General features: G+C 46.9%; 1 protein-coding gene across 2 annotated transcripts in view; it reads left to right on the top strand.

Annotated features, from left to right (window-relative positions):
- The window catches only part of agrn (agrin), a 385,222-nt gene that overhangs the window by 290,855 nt on the left and 74,060 nt on the right, over positions 1-20,307 (top strand). For both annotated transcript variants that reach the window (XM_067970302.1, XM_067970303.1), the window contains 4 exons: positions 4,284-4,478; positions 9,674-9,874; positions 15,741-15,886; positions 19,407-19,512. In XM_067970302.1, coding sequence (XP_067826403.1) covers positions 4,284-4,478; positions 9,674-9,874; positions 15,741-15,886; positions 19,407-19,512 — 648 coding nt within the window. The remainder of the gene's footprint in view (positions 1-4,283; positions 4,479-9,673; positions 9,875-15,740; positions 15,887-19,406; positions 19,513-20,307) is intronic.

Raw genomic sequence — 20,307 nt, 5'->3', positions numbered from 1 at the left:
CGGTCTCCCCCTCAACACCCCTCCCCCGGCGGTCTCTCCCCATCCCCTCCCCTCCCCTCCCCTGGCGGTCTCTCCGCCCCACCCACCACAGGGTCTCACCCCCTCCCACCCCCGTGGTCTCTCCCCTCCCCCCACCGCGGTCTCCCCCCTCCCCCGACGGTCTCTTCCCCCTCCCCTCCGGCGCGATCTCTCCCCCTTCCCCCCGCCGCGATCCCCTTCCCCCCGCCGCGATCCCCTTCCCCCCGCCGCGATCTCTCTCCCTCTCCCCCTCCCCCGGCGGGGTCTCCACTTCCCACCTGCGCGATCTCTTCCCCCGCCCCCCGCGATCTCTTCCCCCTCCCCCCGCCATCTCTTCCCCCTCCCCCCGCCATCTCTTCCCCCTCCCCCCGCCATCTCTTCCCCCTCCCCCCGCCATCTCTTCCCCCTCCCCCCGCCATCTCTTCCCCCTCCCCCCGCCATCTCTTCCCCCTCCCCCCGCCATCTCTTCCCCCTCCCCCCGCCATCTCTTCCCCCTCCCCCCGCCATCTCTTCCCCCTCCCCCCGCCATCTCTTCCCCCTCCCCCCGCCATCTCTTCCCCCTCCCCCCGCCATCTCTTCCCCCTCCCCCCGCCATCTCTTCCCCCTCCCCCCGCCATCTCTTCCCCCTCCCCCCGCGATCTCTTCCCCCTCCCCCCGCGATCTCTTCCCCCTCCCCCCGCGATCTCTTCCCCCTCCCCCCGCGATCTCTTCCCCCTCCCCCCGCGATCTCTTCCCCCTCCCCCCGCGATCTCTTCCCCCTCCCCCCGCGATCTCTTCCCCCTCCCCCCGCGATCTCTTCCCCCTCCCCCCGCGATCTCTTCCCCCTCCCCCCGCGATCTCTTCCCCCTCCCCCCGCGATCTCTTCCCCTCCCCCCGCGATCCCTTCCCCCTCCCCCCGCGATCCCTTCCCCCTCCCCCCGCGATCCCTCCCCCCTCCCCCCGCGATCCCTCCCCCCTCCCCCCGCGATCCCTCCCCCCTCCCCCCGCGATCCCTCCCCCTCCCCCCGCGATCCCTCCCCCCTCCCCCCGCGATCCCTCCCCCCTCCCCCCGCGATCCCTCCCCCCTCCCCCCGCGATCCCTCCCCCCTCCCCCCGCGATCCCTCCCCCCTCCCCCCGCGATCCCTCCCCCCTCCCCCCGCGATCCCTCCCCCCTCCCCCCGCGATCCCTCCCCCCCCCCCCCCGCGATCCCTCCCCCCCCCCCGCGATCCCTTCCCCCCTCCCCCCGCGATCCCTTCCCCCCTCCCCCCGCGATCCCTTCCCCCCTCCCCCCGCGATCCCTTCCCCCTCCCCCCGCGATCCCTTCCCCCTCCCCCGGCGATCCCTTCCCCCTCCCCCGGCGGTCTCTCCCCTTCCCCCCCCCCCGCGATCTCTCCCCCTTCCCGCCCCCCACCGCGATCTCTCCCCCTTGCCCCCCACCACGATCTCTCCCCCTTCCCGCCCCCCACCGCGATCTCTCCCCCTTGCCCCCCACCACGATCTCTCCCCCTTCCCGCCCCCCACCGCGATCTCTCCCCCTTGCCCCCCACCACGATCTCTTCCCCGGTGAAAATTTCAATTTACAACGTCTCTTTTGCACAGTCGAGTGTACCTTTTGGTTCTGTTCATGTTTCAATTGGTTTTGAATGGTTTCAAGAACTTTCTGAATTAACAACTATTTCCCAGGGGGATAACTTTGTGGCTGTTACTAATTTTATGGGTTAAATTATTTCCGCATAAATGTGTCTATTTTCAATTTGCTGCTTTTCCATTTTCGCTGTGAAACTGCTTAATCTTGCCATTTGATGTATAATATTCTGTTAATGTGAATTATGGCAGCTGCGTAGAACCTGTGGCCTCTGTGCCAGTCTGGGCTGTTGGATTCTTCACAGCTTATTGTGTGTAGCAAGTAGAATGACATTCCATTAAGGTTTTATATTGAATCCAATTTCTACCCATTGTCACGTACTATTATTAATCTCTCTGCAATTTTAGTGCAGGGCTGAGTGTATTATCAATAACACGCCTTAATAAACAATCTGAGATGCTATTGAAACAGCTATCTCTATAACTCAGGAGACAGGTGATGCTGATATCGAACCATCACATTTGAACATGAGATGACCTTAATTTAAATGTACAAATGGATATTGCAATTGAGCGAGTGTAACCTTGAACTGGATCATGCGTAGAGGGTGTTTGCTTATCTGAAGGAAATCATTTTATTAAATTCTATCTCCCCTGAGATGGGGAGGGGACTGGTTGACACAGTGGATTCAAAACTGGCCTTTCACCTATGGGACCTGGATCCAAATCACCTCTGGGACCTGGGTCCAAATCCAGCCCAGGTTGATGGGATAAATGCCACTTTGTGTCAGCTGGCTGCAAGAGTTGTATGTGAAATGAGTTTGTGCCGTCTCTTCCTGGGCATGGGCCTAGAGTGTAAAACTGCCCCTAATTTGGCACTAGTTGGTAATCTCACTCAGAGAATAGCTGGTGTGGGACATGGAAAAGGTATCGCACTGGTGCAGTATGGAGTGCTATTCTCATGTTGACATAGTCATGCATATCGAAAATCATGGGCAGCGCACCTACGATTTTCTGATGTACATTGAATATGTCCAGGGCCTGGCAGAATTTACCCTTCTGTATATTACTTCACCAAAGTAAATCCCTCCCAGTAACCTCTCTGCCATGACTAGCACAATAAGAGATCTGTTGAGCCAGTATCTCTTATCAGATCCCAAGTCTCCATAAATTCAATACCATTTGTTTAGATTATTGTGAGTCAAGTAGAATTCATGTTTGAATCAAACTGATTAATGGATTCACGACCTACACTGTTGGACACATGAGTCCGTGTTTCATATCAAGCTTGTGAACCATGTAGGTTTTACAAAGACTTGAAACACAATAGTATTTACTGTTATCAATTAATTTCTTCAGCTAGTTACGAATACGTCTGCATTGATTTGTTAATGATTGAAGTGCCTCAGGGGAAGAAGAGTACTCCAGTGACCTATTTAGGGGACTGCCTCTTTTTAGAAGGTTTGTTGTATTGCAGAGGGAGGTTCACTATCTATAATGGAAAAAGAAAACTTTATTAAAATAGATCCATGTGAATGGCTGCCATTGATTCAGTGGAGCAGTTCCCTCTTGGGGAACAGGTACTCGCCTTACTGGAGGCTGACATTAGAGTTTACTGTTTGTTTTCTGTTGGTTCTTGGCAAAGCAACATTACTCCTGTATTTGGAAGTCTATCCTTTGTAACTAAGTGTGCCTGTTGCTGGTTGCTGTTGGAGTCAGTGATGTAAATGGATTCTGCTCATTCAGCTTGTTGCTGGAGATGTATAAAATCAAGGCTGAGATAAAGAAGCTCCTACTCAGGTTAGCAAAAGGCCTCATTTCCCTTTTTTAGCTGTATGCATGCAGTACATTTCTATTCAGCCTTCAATCTGTTCTGTAACTCTTTCCCATTCAGAGGAACCAAAAATGACCTCAGTAGTAACAGAGTAAGTGGTGAAAACCTTGGAATTATTTAAGTAGCAGTTGGATGCTGTGATGGGGGGACAATAGGCTTTTATCTGGTTGGATTGATCAAATGGCTTATCTCATCTATATCATTCTTGTCATTTATTCTATTCTTAAGAGCATCAAGGCAGAGCTGGCAGTCATCCCATAAATCTTTCATAGTGTAGTCTGCATTTGGAACTGTTGTTCCAAATAGTTGATCCTTATTGCTACTACAAGGAGTAGTTGAGGCAAATAGCATGGATGCATTTAAGGGGAAGCTGGATAAACATGTGGGGGAGAAAGGAATAGAAGGAAATGTTGATGGGGTGAGATGAAGTCGGGTGGGAGGAGGCTCATGGGGAGCACAAACACCGGCATCGACCAAGTGGGCCGAATGGCCTGTTTCTGTGCTGTACATTCTATGTGATATTGTCACCTTATTAATAATACCAACTTTCTCTGCAAAATGCAACCTGATTACTGTGGTTGGACACCGTGGCATTTGCTTCCTGGGGCTCTACTGCAACCTCAAGTTATCAGGAAACTGTACTGAGGAGTCAAAAACAGGGAACTATGAAATATCTTAGCATATTCAGTATCTGTATATTCCTAATGTTGAGTACCTTACTGCACAGTTTCAGTACATACTTGTCTATGAATCAATTTGGATTTTTGTGTTGTTTAATTTTTAATTTTTTTTTGACGCTGATCTGCAAGGAAAAAGGGTTACTTTAGCATTCGAGTGATGTCGTCATGTTTTTTTTTTGTTTCCAGATCGCTGTGGAAACTGCCAATTTGGTGCCATCTGCGAGGCAGAGACGGGAAAGTGCGTTTGCTCTACAGAATGTGTCAGCTCCAAGCAGCTGGTGTGTGGCACGGACGGCAGCACGTACAAGAATGAATGTGAGCTGCACGTTAGGGCTTGTATCAAGCAAGCAGACATCCAAGTAGCAACCCAGGGAGAATGCAGTAAGTCCTCTTGCATTGCAATTTTTTGCATTTTTAGAGATTAACCCATACCTGGGACCGAGTTACAAGGCCCATAATCCCAACTTCTGATGTGACGTTAAATCGGGGCTCAGCCTGCCTGTTCCGTGTGGTTCAGATGGATGCCAATGATCCTGTGACAATATTCGAAGATGAGTAGGGAGTTCTCCTAGTGTCTGGGCCAACATTCCTCCCTTAATCAGCACTACCACAAAACACATTAAGTGGTCGCACATCTCATTACGATTTGCGGGATGTTGCCGATGCAGAATTCCTGCTGCGTCTACCTACATAATACTTACTGCAATCCAAGGGTAATTCATTGTGTGAAGTACTTTGAGACATTTCAATGTGATAAGACACTATATAAATGCAAATAGTTTTATTAGTAATGATAACTGAAGGGTTTTCTTTTATTCATTCATGGGATGTGGGCGTCGCTGGCGAGGCCAGCATTTATTGTCCATCCCTCATTGCCCTTGAGAAGGTGGTGGTGAGCCGCCTTCTTGAACCGCTGCAGTCCGTGTGGTGAAGGTTCTCCCACAGTGCTGTTAGGAAGGGAGTTGCAGGATTTTGAGGAACGGCGATATATTTCCAAGTCGGGATGGTGTGTGACTTGGAGGGGAACGTGCAGGTGGTGTTGTTCCCATGCGCCTGCTGCCCTTGTCCTTCTAGGTGGTAGAGGTCGCGGGTTTGGGAGGTGCTGTCGAAGAAGCTTTGAGTGGTGTCCTAAACAAAGAGCCTTGAGCTCACTTTGCATTTTGATATTTTTATGTACATAACATTCTCACATTATTATGTTCTTGTGTTTTGAGCCATGTTTCATGTCTGATGGCTGACAAAACACATTATGTCCTTGATGCATTAACAGATTCACTGAAAGGTACTAGTGCACTGTGACATTGACAAAAAGAGATGAATGTTATTCAGTTATTATTGAAGTCCATATTGTGCTAGTTTTGATGAAAGGTTTATTTAAATGCAGTAATTGCATCATTAATCTGTTAAAAGCATCTAGTTTGTTGGGCAGCCCAGTAGCCAATTCTTCGTGTTGCCTGTGCTTCTCTCCAGAGATGAGCTTCACTGTCTCACCTGGATGGGGAGAAACAGGAATCAGTTCCTGCAGTACTTATGGGGACATTAAGGTAGAGGCAAAAACCCTCAAGTCATTTAAAAAGTACTTGGATGTGCACCTGAAGTGACGTAACCTGCAGGGATACAGACCAAGTGCTGGAAAGTGGGATTAAGCTGGATAGCTCTTTTTTGGCCGGCATGGACACGATGGGTTGAATGGCCTCCTTCTGTGCCGTAACTTTCTATGATTCCATGATTATTGCCATGCAAACCCATGAAAGACCTAGCAGCTGGTTATCTCATGATGCCTGCTTAAGAAAGAAAGAACTTGTATTTAAATAATGCCTTTCAGGGCATCCCAAAGCGCACCACAGACAATGAAGTACTTTTGAAGTGTAGTCACTGTTATAGGAAACGCAGAAGCCAATTTGCGCACAGCAAGCTCCCACAAACTGCAATGTGATATTGATCAGATAATCTGTTTTAGTGATGTTGTTTGAGGGATGAATATTGACCAGGACAATAAGTGGTGCAACAATGTGCAATTGATATTTACACTTTGCATTGTCTGTTTGTAAATAAATGAAAAGAAAATGTTTTGTCAAACACCTTTTGATGAAGACAATTCCCTTTTAAGCATGTCTCCTGATGGGGCCCACCTGAGAGTACCACTGATTGCAGCTGTGCAGGCTGCAGTGTCCCATCCTTTCATGTATTTTTATGTTTCAATATTGAATTAGAAGCAATCCAGTTAAAAGCTAATTGGAATGTACCTTTTTTTTTGATCATGCTTTTCCCCAACTGATTGATTTAATGCACATGCCCTGTACTGTATCATTTGACCGCATTGAAGATTGGAAAAAAACTGACTGCAGTTGTGAGTTCTTTTCTTTATCACAGGGAGCAGAAGGTATAGAATCATAGATTATAGAATAATAGAAAATTTACGGCACGGAAGGAGGCCATTCGGCCCATCGTGTCCGCGCGCCCGCAAATGAGCCACCCAGCCCAATCCCACTTTCTAGCACTTGGTCCATAGCCTTGTAGGTTACCGCACTTCAGGTGCACTTCCAGGTACTTTTTAAATGAGTTGAGGGTTTCTGCCTCTACCACCCTCTCAGGCAGTGAGTTCCAGGCCCCCACCACCCTCGGGGTGAAAACATTTTCCTCAGCTCCCCTCTAATCCTTCTACCAATCACTTTATATCTATGGCCCCTGGTTATTGACCTCTCTGATAAGGGAAATAGGTCCTTCCTATCCACTCTATCTAGGCCCTTCATAATTTTGTACACCTCAATTAAATCACCCCTCAGCCTCCTCTGTTCTAAAGAAAACAACTTCAGCCTATCCAATCTTTCCTCATAGCTAAAATTCTCCAATCCTGGCAACATCCTCATAAATCTCCTCTGTACCCTCTCTAGTGCAATTACATCCTTCCTGTAATGTGGTGACCAGAACTGTACACAGTACTCAAGCTGTGGCCTAACTAGTGTTTTATACAGTTCCAGCATAACCTCCCTGCTTTTATATTCTATGCCTCAGCTAATAAAGGAAAGTATTCCATATGCCTTCTTAACCACCTTATCTACCTGTCCTGCTACCATCAGGGATCTGTAGACATGCACTCCAAGTTCCCTCACTTCCTCTACATCTTTCAGTATCCTCCCATTTATTGTGTACTCCTTTGCCTTGTTTGCCCTCCCCAAATGCATTACCTCACACTTCTCTGGATTGAATTCCATTTGCCACTTTTCTGCCCACCTGACCAGTCCATTGATATCTTCCTGCAGTCTACAGCTTTCCTCCTCACTATCAACCACATGGCCAATTTTTGTCTCATCTGCTAACTTCTTAATCATGCCCCCGAGTTTAAGTCCAAATCATTAATATATATCACAAAAAGAAAGGGACCTAGTACTGAGCCCTGTGGAACCCCACTGGAAACAGCCTTCCAGTCACACAAAGACCCGTCAACCATTACCCTTTGCTTCCTGCCACTGAGCCAATTTTGGGTCCAACTTGCCACTCTCCCTTGGATCCCATGGGCTTGTACTTTTTTGACCAGTCTGCCATGTGGGACCTTGTCAAAAGCCTTGCTAAAATCCATGTAGACTATATCAAATGCACTACCCTCAACGACCCTCCTTGTTACCTCCTCAAAAAATTAAATCAAGTTAGTCAGACACGACCGTCCCTTCACAAATCCCCGCTGACTGTCCTTGATTACTCCGTGCCTTTCTAAGTGATGGTTTATCCTGTCCCTCAGAATTGATTCCAATAATTTGCCCACCAACGAGGTTAGACTGACTGGCCTGTAATTACTCGGTCTATCCCTCGCTCCCTTTTTAAACAATGGTACACAACGTTAGCAGTATATATGAATGTTAGCCTCCGCAGACTGGCTACAAAGGTCATTGGAATTGCTGCAGTTTATTGCAGATGAGACTGAAAGAACCTTTAGCTGCGGCAGAGCCTCAATCAGATTTCCCTGAAGGGAGTGAGGGGGCGCATAACACTTAGCCAGGTGAAAAGGGGGAGGAGGATCAATATAGGCCAGCAACCTCGCTGATTACTGCTTCCCAGCTGGATGATTGTGGGTTGGAGCCCTGTGTTGCCTGCCACAGCCTCAGCCTGTTGTTGGCTCAGCTTCTTGGTGCAGTGCTGGAGAAAGACTGACATCTTGTGTTATTTGCTGCACAAGTGACATCTGTCAGCTTGTCAGAGAGCAGCATTACTGGTGGCATTGAAGTTGGCTGTGCCCACTGTCACTCTACCCTCCCAGCTGAAGGAGGGCACAAGGAGGTGAGAATCCCTGTAAAAAGGCAAATCAAAACTAATATAGCGTAGGGGGGAGGGTGGTGGAATAAAGTGAAGGAAAATCTAGTAAAGCTGATATGTACAGATTGTTGTGATTTCATATTTTAAATTTTCTTCCCCCCCCCCCCCCACCCCCCCCAAATCTGGTAATTAAACAGTTTTTCTCCAAGTGGAGGGAGGGCCTTGTGCCAATTCTAATGCACCATTCTGCAGCTAAGAAGATTGGGAGGTAATCTGCTGTCAGGCAGATCCCTGCCTTTGCTTGTCAATGGCAGACAGAGGGGAGCAGGTGATTTAGCCCCTTGATTATTTCTGCGACCTTGTTACTGACCGTGTGAAATTACCTCGCCTCTGCTCAGCAGTGCCCCTGGTGGTCAGAGAGATTTGCCATGTTGCAGAACTTACAGGTGTGAGATGTGGCGTGCCCCGTATTAGTGTACTGATTGAGGCCTTCAGTATGACTATCATTTTACTGCAGCCACAATGTGGGTTCTGTGTTGTAATGTGGGGTCAGAGTGCTCATCCAGTGCCTTTTAAAAATTACTTTGTTCCAATTTTATCCCTCGGGACTTTTTCTGGGGTATGGTTCCATAGGTATCAGCACGCCTCCAATCTCATAGCTCATAGTCAGCTTAGACAATGAGTGTTGGTTGGCTATTTGACCTTGGTTGACTAAGCCCAACTCTTCTCACGCAACGCTCACATAGATGGTTGGCTAAATCCAACTGTTCTTCTGCAGTACCCACAAGGGTCCACAGGATGGTGATTAAAAGTGGGATCCCTTGCTTTTTTTTTCCCCCCCCCCCCCTTCTCGACCTCCTTAGCCCACTGGTGCAGAGGTCAATTGTATCACCACAATTGCTGCCCTGACTGGGATCAACTAACTCGGCACAGACCAGGGGTCAAACCCGGGACCTCCTGGTCTGTATGTTTCAGTGCTACACCACATGATGTATTTGCTCACTGGACCACTTGGGAGCAATTTAATTCATGTGATGGAAGAGACAAGAAATCTCCTGCAGAAGTGGACAGGTCATTTGGTACTTTCTAAAGTATCCCTCTTAGAATATCATGATTTATTTAAGAATGGATCTAGTGCAGGCATCTAGCTTGTTTAACTTCTAAAACTCGAAATTATTCCAGTCACAGCCCCTGTTGCCTGTTGAAGTTCCTTGTTACAGCAGAGTAATACCTTTTCGGGTGGTGCATAAAAACGTCTCAATGTTGTCTTATTCCCATTCTTTTCTGTTGGTACTTGTTCACCTTCTCACCGTTGCATTTCTCAGAGCAATGCGGCTCCGCCATATGTTCATTTGGAGCAAAGTGCGTCGACAGCCAGTGTGTTTGCCGAAGGTGCAAGAACCAACCGATTTCGTCAGTCTGTGGGAGCGATGGTATCACCTACATGCACCTTTGTGATCTGCAATCTGCCTCCTGCCAGCAGAAAAAGAAAATTGAGGTTGCAGAAGAAGGTCCTTGTGATGATGGTATGAACCTCATGTAAATTAGCGTGTTGCATTTTTGTGAAAGGACGGTGTGGAGTACTGCACTACTTGGGTAATTTCACGGTAGATATCTGAACAAGTTATGAAGATTGGATCATGAATGGAATATTCTCCTCCCACCCCCCCCCACCACGGTGTACTCTGTTTATAAGGAAAACAGAATGCATGAAACAAGAAACGGCTATTTGTCCCATCAAACCCATTCTTTCCACAATCTGGACTGTACCCCCCCCCCCCCCCCTATTCAACCTCCAGAGGGTGAGGTTGAAATGCTGTCTATGCCCTCTGATCCCCCAAAGTTAAATGAGTAAAATTCCATCCTCACAATTCCGTTATTTCTAACCTGGCTAGTTTGCCCCCATAGACAACTCATAACTCAGCCCCAGTAACACAGGAAACTCGCAAAGATCAAAGTATAGCTGAGGGAGACCATTTGGCCCATCAAGCCCATCCTCCCATTACAGCATCATGAATGACTCCAGAGTTTTTGCCTCCATTACCCTGCCCATCATACCATTCCAGATATTAATCACTTTGTGTGAAGACGTGTTTCAGGCTATCAGTCCTGAGCTTGCCTTTTACCAGTCTATACCTGGTCCTCTTGTCCTGTAGCCATGAGTTAACTTGAAATAGTGCTCAGGATTAACCTTTTTCTACTTCACTTAGTATGTTCTATATCTCAGTAAGGTACCCTCTCATTTGCTTAATTCAAAGCTTTTGTTAACACTGGAACCTGGATAATGTTTTAGAATAAAAATGTTACTGTAATGAGGATTGCTGAGGCACCCTTGGTACTCGTAACACCCCATTGTTATCTCATGTTAGCTTCCTTTCTCTCTGCTTCCCCCACTGCAGCTGATGGCCCTACTGAGAAAGCCAATAATGGAGAACAGCTATTGAATTTCTGAGACTGTTTCAGTCTGGAATAGTCTCCTTTTTGTAAATTGAGTCCCAGAGTGTCAATGTTTTGTTTCATGACACTGGACAAAGACAGGTGGGAAGGGGGCTGCGAAGGGTGAAAAATTAGGATGGGTTCTGGCTACTGAACAGAAAGAATGATTCTCTTGCCATTCTTCACTGAAGTCTGGTAAGATCCAGGATTTATTGTAACACCTGTTGTATAAACAGAGTGGTGATGTACCATGAACAATGTGTTACTGGAGTGCTTTGTGCTTGGTTTTACTGGGAAATGGCAATTCAATCTGCAGTGTAGCTGCTGCTAACCATTGTTAAATTTTATATGGCTTCATCTAAACAGCACAAAGCAGCCTCATAGAATATGTTTCAATAGTTATTTCATAAAGCGATGGGAAACCAGCACTTGCCAGTTGCAATGTCCTTGACCATGTGCTAGACTCATCAGTCCACTGAAGCCAAGTTCCAGACAGTGGGAATCATTGCAGGAATTATTAAGACAGCTTTATTGGTCTTTCACACTCTGCCAAAAGTACTCATTAAATAGAAAGACCAGCTACTCATCGCAGCAGGAGGCTGGATGATGCAGCTGACCGAACCTGCGTATGTACTAAATTATTGCTCCCCGCCCCCCCCTATGCTAAAAGTTTCTTTAAGTTGGCTAAAAAATGAAAATGTGGCCTTTCCCCTTTCTGAAACATGTACTGTCAGACTGGCTCCATTGGAATTGAAAGGTTTGGTGAAATTTAACGTCCTTTCCAATTGGCTTTGTGTGGGAGAATCCTTAAACCCCCCTTTAGACTTTCCCAATCTTTTTCCTACTGTACTTTCTGGTTTGAGGCAGTTCCTTGTCCCTTGCCCCCTCCTCCCCCTGACCCTGACCCCCTCTCCCCCTGACCCTGACCCCCTCTCCCCCAGCTGGTTTGGCAAAGGGACTGCCATTCTCTTTTCCAACTAGCTCAATAGTCAGTCCTCTGCTAAGAAGCCCAGGACTGCCAATGTGGACAATGGCAATGTTTGGAGATATTTAAAGAGATTTATTGCTGCTCAAGTGGAAACTTGTTCAATATGAGTTTCTGCCCAGGGGCTAATGGACAAAGTACAGGAAGCCAAGCATGTAGAATGCTGATCACCTGGTGCACTGCACTCACAGATAGATAACCTGGTGCATTTCAAATTTCCTAGTTCACTGCCCCTGTCATGTTATATAATCTCCTCTGATTTCCAAGGCTCAGGAAACAATAAGGAGGCCTGTGATTTACTTAGTGCTGTGAGATTCCTAGCCTTGGTATATGAGTAGGAACAACCTAGTTACCCCTTATCTAAATGAACAGTAGGAATGCTACTGTTCATTTCGATAATGTAGACTAATGACACACTGGCTCCACAAACCTCTTCAACATTAAGTACAAAAAAATTGTAGCAGAAGTAGGAAGAAAGCCATTAACAACAAGAAAGATTAAATGTAAACAGAAATGTGAGCATTTGATATTTGCTCGTGTTAAAGAGTTGGAGGGGGTGGGCTGAAAGTTTAAAAGTAAATTCTTGCTTTATGCCTGTTCCTGAGTGTTGTGTGGGAAAAACAGCATTGATTTAAAGTGTCAAATGTGGTTTAGTGGAAACAGTTAGCTATTTTATACCCAGAGATCAATATGGCATTGATTCTTCTGGTGTTGAAAGATGTACAAATGTTTATACCAGAAAGACCTGTGCAGGTTAAATAAGGGTTTGTTATGGAGGATTGTAACTGTGAAGAACACAGATGACTAATCTATAAACAGGATGCAAAGTATGACCATTTCTACAAGGTTTTAATATTTAATTAACGGAGTAGTTCTAAATAAAGTGTAGCTTTAGAAAGCAACTCTCTAATTCTAAACATGGTTCAATGCCTGGTGGTGAAATTAATCTCTTGGTTGAGGTGAGGGTTTCTCAATGATTCATCGCCTGTGTTAACTTACTTTCATCGCCTGTGTTAACTTACTTTGGCCAGAGCTCTTCAAAAGGGAAGAGCTGGGTGATGGAAGGAATTGAAATCGAGGACATGAAAGGATCTGAGAGTGAGGATTTTTGAAGTCGATCGTGGTCTGTATCACTCAATACACAACAGAAGGTGCATTTACACATTGTTCCATGGGGAGCAGGTACTTGGTTACTTGCTGCTTTGGCAGTTTATTTTGATGTTAGCAAACATATAAATGGGAATGTTTATTATGTTCACATTAAACTTGTCAGAGAACACTGTTAAATGTAACACTCTATTAATTCAAAACATATGTGGCCATAATTCAGAACACGTTCTCCAAACGCACATTTATGTTTACTAAAATCTTGACCTCAGTGATAATCACCTCACCATTGAGCCCACACTAGAATGCTCAACCAGGCTTATCTTCCCCTTTAGTGACTCTTTAGTTCTACTACTTACCTCTCTCTTTCCTTCTATACCTTTGTTTTACATTTCTAAGCACACAAATAAAAGTTTTCCACATCCTTCTTCTGGAACAGGGATAGGCTTGATTTCCAGTATAGATGGCAGTGTTCGGATCCCTGGCCTTGGCATTTGTTGATCATTGTTCTTTGTGAAGATAAGAGTTGTTTTTCCTCCACTCAAGCCCGAGTTAAAATTGCAGTCGGGTCCCGATGACATGTATATGTAAAGGAAGGACCCCACAAGCTTTGGGTGGCCGTCCTTGGCCCCCTACTTGGGAGAGCAAGTTAAAAATCAGATGGCGGGCATCCTGGTGGCTCACGGGGGGGGCATTTTAAGTTGCCCACCCTCCCGGTTTCCACCAGGTAGGTAGGGTTAAAATTGCCCCCTTAGCTTCACTTTCTGAGCCAATGTCACATCTCAGTAGTGTTTTGCTTGGGCCCGATTTTAGCACCCGCTAACGGGTGCGTTCTCGGCGGGGGGCCCCCGAAAATCCCGAAATCCCGGAGCGGGACCGGATGGCGCCTCGATCCCGCCCACGTCCGGGTTCCGCGCTGACGTACGGGGGTGTGTGCGCAGCCCCCGCTGGTGGGAATCCCGCAGGCAATTAAAGCCAACGGGATGCAACTTGAGTGTATTTACTTTGGTTGTTCAGGTCATTAACTGACCTGATTAAGGGACTGTGTGTGATTTTGGATAAACATGGGACTGTTTCACACACTGGGGGAAACAGTCCCAGTTGAAATGGACGTGTTGCAGCCATCAGCCTGTAGCAGCTGCAAAGGTCCATTTGACAGGTTGGGGGGGAGACACTCAGCCATTGCAGGAGGCCGCTCTGTCACTTGGGACAAAGTTTGGCCTCCACCACCCTCCTCCTGATGGTCGAAGTCACCAACCTGCACACTTACCCCGGGGTCCGGAGACATGTACCTACCTTGCGGACCCCCTCAGATGTACATCTTGCGGATGGGGGCCGCCGTAGCTGCAGTCATGACCTCCTCGGAGGGCGAACGGCATCACCAGCCTCACCAGCCTCGCCATCCACGCCGTCCACCACTGACACGTGGAGCTCCACAACAGAATGCTGTGACACATCCACCTGTACAGCAGGAGGGAGGGCTACCGCAGAGAGAGATGCGTCGCAGAGGGCACTACCCTCGCCACACGTTCCACAGACCGAGGCTCAGCCTCCTGGACCTCTCTGAGCAGCAGTGCACACGGAAGCTCAGAGTCACTCGACATGTAGCCGTGGACATCTGCAGCCTCTTTCATGCCGAGCTGCTCCTGGCTGGCACATGCACCATCTTCCTACCTGTCGCTGTCAAAGTCACCACTGCCCTCCCGAACTTCTGCTCCACAGCCTTCCAGGCTGCAACCGGGGACACCCCCGATGTCTCTCAGTCGTCTGCACAGAAGAGCCCTGCAAATACACCTACACCCACTCTGCAGTGACACACTGGGTGGCATCAGTGGTGGGTCCTCATAGGGATACTCAGGAGCGGGCATTATTGCACAAACCGGACAGGATTCGCGAAGACATGGCAGTAGTGGTGCCAATATAATGTGTGATGTGAGTTGTTCTTTAATTCAATAGAAGTAAGAACCATGACAATCCCTCAAACACCCTTGTGTATCCCCTTCATGCTCACGACACGTTTGCCTTACGCTGCCTACTGCACATATGTGATGCATGCCCTGTGGCTGCAGCACAGGTGGTGGCAGGTTGAGTGAGGCTGGCCGTGTGAGAGATGCACGAGAGGGTGAGTATGGGATAGAGCCATGAGATTGTATGAGGATTGGGTTGCGTGGTAGTGGCGGGGTGAGTACTCGCGAGGTGAGTAGGTGCAGGTAAGATGAGGATGAGGTTTGAGTGGGTATGAGGGGTGATGTGACAGAGTAGTGTTGGCAGTGCCGAAGGAGATGTGGGGTGGGGGCAGTGTTGTGGCAGGCGGAGTGTAGGGGATAGACTACGTGTTCTCACTGTGGCTGACCTACTGAGGTCATTGGAGCGCCTCCTGCACTGTATGCAGGTGGGCGATATGTTGGTGGCGCAGGTGACCTCCTCTGCCACCTCGAGCCAGGCCTTCTTGGTGGCAGAGGCAGGCCGCTTCCTCCCGCCCGCCGGGGGAAGATCTCTGTCCTCCCCCTCCTCCTCACGCCATCTAATGATACCTGGGGTGAGGCATCATTAAACTGGGAGCAGCCTTCCCCCTGGGCTGCTCCATGCTGTAATTTTTGCTGTTTGTGGCAGCATCTGTCAGTGGAGGACTGCCCCTTTAAATAGAGCGCCTCCAGCTGACAGATCTTACTGCGCATGCGCAGCCCGCCCGACGCACAGATCAGCAGCGGGGAACCCGGAGGAGCAGGTAAGTGGATCCAATTAGTGTGTTGCCTGCTACGATCACGCGGGCAACCCACTAATTTCACCGGGCGCGCTGGCCTACCCGCCGAGAACCCGCACCCCTGGTAAAATCGGGCCCCTTGTCTTTTTTGCTCTGACAGAATGTGGTTCTGGAGGGTCTGGATCAGGTGAGGACAATGAATGCGAGCAGGAACGCTGCCGGAAGTATGGAGGAATGTGGGATGAGGACACAGAGGATGACCGATGTGTTTGTGAATTCTTCTGTCGCAACGTCCCTCGGAATCCTGTGAGTAATGACTATTCTGGTTTCCGTTACCGCTGCAGGCAGCTCTGTAAATTAAGATGAAGCCTTGTAATAATGTCAGGAAAAGTGATTCCTTTATCCCTGTTGTTCTTTTAAAAACAAAAGGAATCCTGATGATTGATGATAAGCTACCCTACTGTTCCTGTACTTATAAATTACAAATGCTGCCACTCAGGTAACCCTTCAGGCTACTTTAGTACAGAAATCGAGAGTTTTTAATTTGAAATGTGTATTTCAGTATCGTCCCAATATAATGAGCCTTCTATTGAAATGCACCTTTCCGGAAAGGAAGAATTATGCTAATAAAAAATGAGCTTGCCCAGTTTTACATTTTATTGACTGTAAACTTTTCTTCATGGGTGAGACTTAACACAAAGAGCAGGACAAATTTCAAGCTCAGTTACCTAACTAACCATTTCATTCTGCCTAATAACTTCGACACCTGTCGACCTCTGTGCCTCACAATGGGCATAGATATTGTTTCCTTCCTCTTTTGGACTGAATCCTGCAGTGACCAGGGAGATTAATGGGGGATGCCAGCAGTGACATTACTATTATTTATTGGAACTTGCATTGATTTTTTTTCAATAACCATATGTGTCAATTTGAGGCCCATTTTGTTAAGATTTTTTTTAAACAAAGTGAATGTTGACACCACTGAGTTAATAATGAGTTGGAGGCAGGGAGGGACTTAGAGCAAACATTATTTAAACAGCGCACTGCAGTAAACAGTCTATTTACTCAGCAAACAGAGTCTATTTAAACAGCGCACTACAGTCAATAGTCTATTTACTCAGCAAACAGAGTTTATTTAAACAGCGTACTATAGTAAACAGTCTATTTACTCAGCAGAGTCTATTTAAACAGAGTTTCTATGAACTACAGTAAACAGATCTCATGACCAAAACTACAGCAAAGTCTCCTGATAAAAGCAGGATTATTTCTCCAACAAAATGCAGTGAGTGGAGGATAGTTACATAATACAAATTATGTGCGTAAAATCAATCCCAGTCACTTACAGCAGTGTGGCCTCCAGGAGTGATTGATGGGGAATTACCCAATCATCTCCATTCTAGCCAGGACTTAATGGTGTCACTATATGCAACCTTTTTTATAAATTTATCACCCAGAGCATTCGTGCACTGGGTCGGATTTAGAACTTGTATAGATCGATGCCATTTCCATTCAATGCCATTATACTTTTTTTTTACACTCCCCAAGGCAAATGACTTTTGCTTATCATGCTGTGTCATCTTGGCTCAGTGGTAACACATTCACCTCTGAATTAAAAGATTGTGGGTTTAAGTCCCATTCCTGGACTTGAACGTATAAACTAGGCTGGTTGGTGAGACTGCACTTGGAATACTGCATACAGTTTTGGTGTCCATACGTAAGAAAAGACATACTTGCTCTCGAGGCAGTACAAAGAAGGTTCACTCGGTTAATCCCGGGGATGAGGGGGTGGACATATGAGGAGAGGTTGAGTAGATTGGGACACTACTCATTGGAGTTCAGAAGAATGAGAGGCGATCTTATTGAAACATATAAGATTGTGAAGGGGCTTGATCGGGTGGATGCGATAAGGATGTTCCCAAGGATGGGTGAAACTAGAACTAGGGAGCATAATCTTAGAATAAGGGGCTGCTCTTTCAAAACTGAGATGAGGAGAAACTTCTTCACTCAGAGGGTAATAGGTCTGTGGAATTTGCTGCGCCAGGAAGCTGTGGAAGCTACATCATTAAATAAATTTAAAACAGAAATAGACAGTTTCCTAAAAGTAAAGGGAATTAGGGGTTACGGGGAGCGGGCAGGAAATTGGACATGAATTTCGATTTGAGGTTAGGATCAGATCAGCCATGATCTTATTGAATGGCGGAGCAGGCTCGAGAGGCCGATTGGCCTACTCCTGCTCCTATTTCTTATGTTATAATCACTGCAGTGTAGTATTGAGGCAGCACTGCATTGTCAGATGTGCCATCTTTCGGATGAGATATTAAATCGAGTCCCCATCCACCCGTTTAGGTGCATGTATAAGATCCCATGGTACTATTCATTTCTTTCCGTTGTAAAATAAATTGCTCTGCACTTTTAGGCTTAAAAGCATCATTGTGACTTTAATTGCCTGAAATAGAGGTGAGAGGTCAAATGTAAATCCATTTGGACCTGTACTGTTCTTGCCACTAGAGACTGCAACTCCCAGCTACTACATTATTGAATTGATAGCCTATTTCCCTCTGGTTCATTGAAATTTTCATTGATATTTAGATTCCTTTCCACCCTCCTGCAGCAAAACAAAGGACCAAACCTTGGCCCCATGGAATTTGTAATCTGGAAAGCCTTGGTGAAGGTGTTGTCAATAGCAACCAGTACAGCACCCATATTTATATTTGTCAGTCAAGGTGTTAAAAGGCGAGGGAGAAAAGAGTGGAAAACTTTCAATCTCTTCTGTTGATTTTGTGGGCCGTTAATTTTTTTTCAGCTTTCTTGCCTCCTTTCCTGAAGGCATGGACTCATTGCTGGGGTACTGTTCCACAGGCCCCAGGTGCCCTCTCGTCCCTCACCCAAGTGGCTGTTATTTAAATCTGAGCACGGCAGTGTCAGCAGGCTATTGTGATCCATATCCAATGTCCAGGCATGCACATTTCCAGCAGGGGTTGTTGGATAGCATTCAGGAGGAGGAACCCTGGCCAAATGCTTCTTACCCTAACCCAGAAGCACTAAGTACAATTGCAGCACTCCTCCTGCTGTCCCAGCTGAGATCAGCTACCTTAGCATAGATAGAGGACCTTCCTAGCCTGCATTCCTACAGTGACTACACTTCAGAAGACTTCATTGCCTGTGAAGCGCTTTGGTACGTCCTGAGGTCGTGAAAGGCGCTATATAAATGCAAGTTCTTTAGGGCTCAGCTACTCAGTGGATAAACTTTGGGGACGAGGCTAGTAAATATTTGATCAGTTTCAGGGCAGTGCAGTGACGCTACACATTTAATGCCCAATATGTTACACCACAGAGTATGTATGACATGGATCTATGACCTGCACACTGATTTATTTTATCCCAGCCGCTTAGTGGAGGCCAGGAAGGGAGCAAGGAGCTTTGAGACCCCCTCTTGTGTGTACTTTAGTAGCTGATTTTGGAGAACCATTAGCAAAGACTAGCTCACCCGCCCACTAGGCTGGAGATAATGTGTAGAACAGGGAGACCCAAAGGAAGAGGAGAAAATATCTTTAAAACTAGCCTCCTCCTCAAAAGGGGGAAAAAATGCTGTAACAAAATGTTGTACAGCTTGTGAAATGAACAAAGTTCCTTTTGTTCTCCTCAGAAATATTTCTGTTCAAGGTTTTGTCCCTTTTTGATTCTGCTGGGAATGCTGTAGATATCCAACTTGGAACAGATGTTTCAGTTTGCCCAATGCTACTTTTTAACAGTGTTTAGTACTTTTCCTTTAAAATTTGTTTTTTTCTCCTTTGTGATATGAGACTGACTATCTTTCTCTGGCTAGGTCTGTGGGTCTGATGGGGTGACCTATGACAACGAGTGTGCACTGAGGATGACACGCTGTGCGATACAAAAGGACCTCCACGTCATTATGCCTGGCTCCTGTGAGGGTGAGTCCTGTCTACACACACACACACACACACACACACACACACACACACACACGTCCTATCACCAATCCACTGTAATCTAATTAGTACCATCATTCATGCAGACATTTTATATAGGGTAGGGAACTCAACCATGACATTGTTCCGATAACATCTCCTCGAGTCTCTCCCTCAAGTTAAAGGTTTTCCTTTACAATGGAGCACAATAATACAATGACAATAGATAAGTAATTTAGCTTGCCGAAGATCTCTAGAGAATTATTTCTAATGTGTTCCAGTAGTCAGCTGTCAGGAAAAGCTCTTAATACCTTGTACTGTGGCCATCTGTTGCCATGGAGTCACAATCTGTTTATTTACACTTTCATTTGTGCCACCTCTGCCAAGATCAAACACAAGCTGATTCCCGATCATTTTGTCAACTATTTTTATATTACCACCTGCAAACACACCTTTTGACGATCGTACGTATATGGATTTGACACCACATTAAGTAGGTAGCATTTAGTATCATTGTCTATAAAATGGAGGGGCTCCAAACCGAACCTTTGCCTGGGAACCCTGCAAAGCAAACACCGCTCCTGCACAAACCCACTTCAGATGTTGCGGCGCAGATTGTGGTGTGTCAGTCCTGTGCCAGCTCATTGCTGTAGAAAACCTTGACATTAATAGTATTATGAGGGGTTGGAGATAATGAGGCCAACGTAAAGAGAGGAACTAAATAAACACTTGCTACCTCCTCCAGCCCTACTGCTCTCCGAGATCTCTGTGCTCCTCCAATTCTGGCCTCTTGCACAT

This window comes from Heptranchias perlo, chromosome 32, assembly GCF_035084215.1.
Source record: "Heptranchias perlo isolate sHepPer1 chromosome 32, sHepPer1.hap1, whole genome shotgun sequence".
Taxonomy (NCBI): domain Eukaryota; kingdom Metazoa; phylum Chordata; class Chondrichthyes; order Hexanchiformes; family Hexanchidae; genus Heptranchias; species Heptranchias perlo.
Note: the sequence above shows the minus strand (reverse complement) of the source record. Positions and strands in the feature narration are given on the sequence as shown.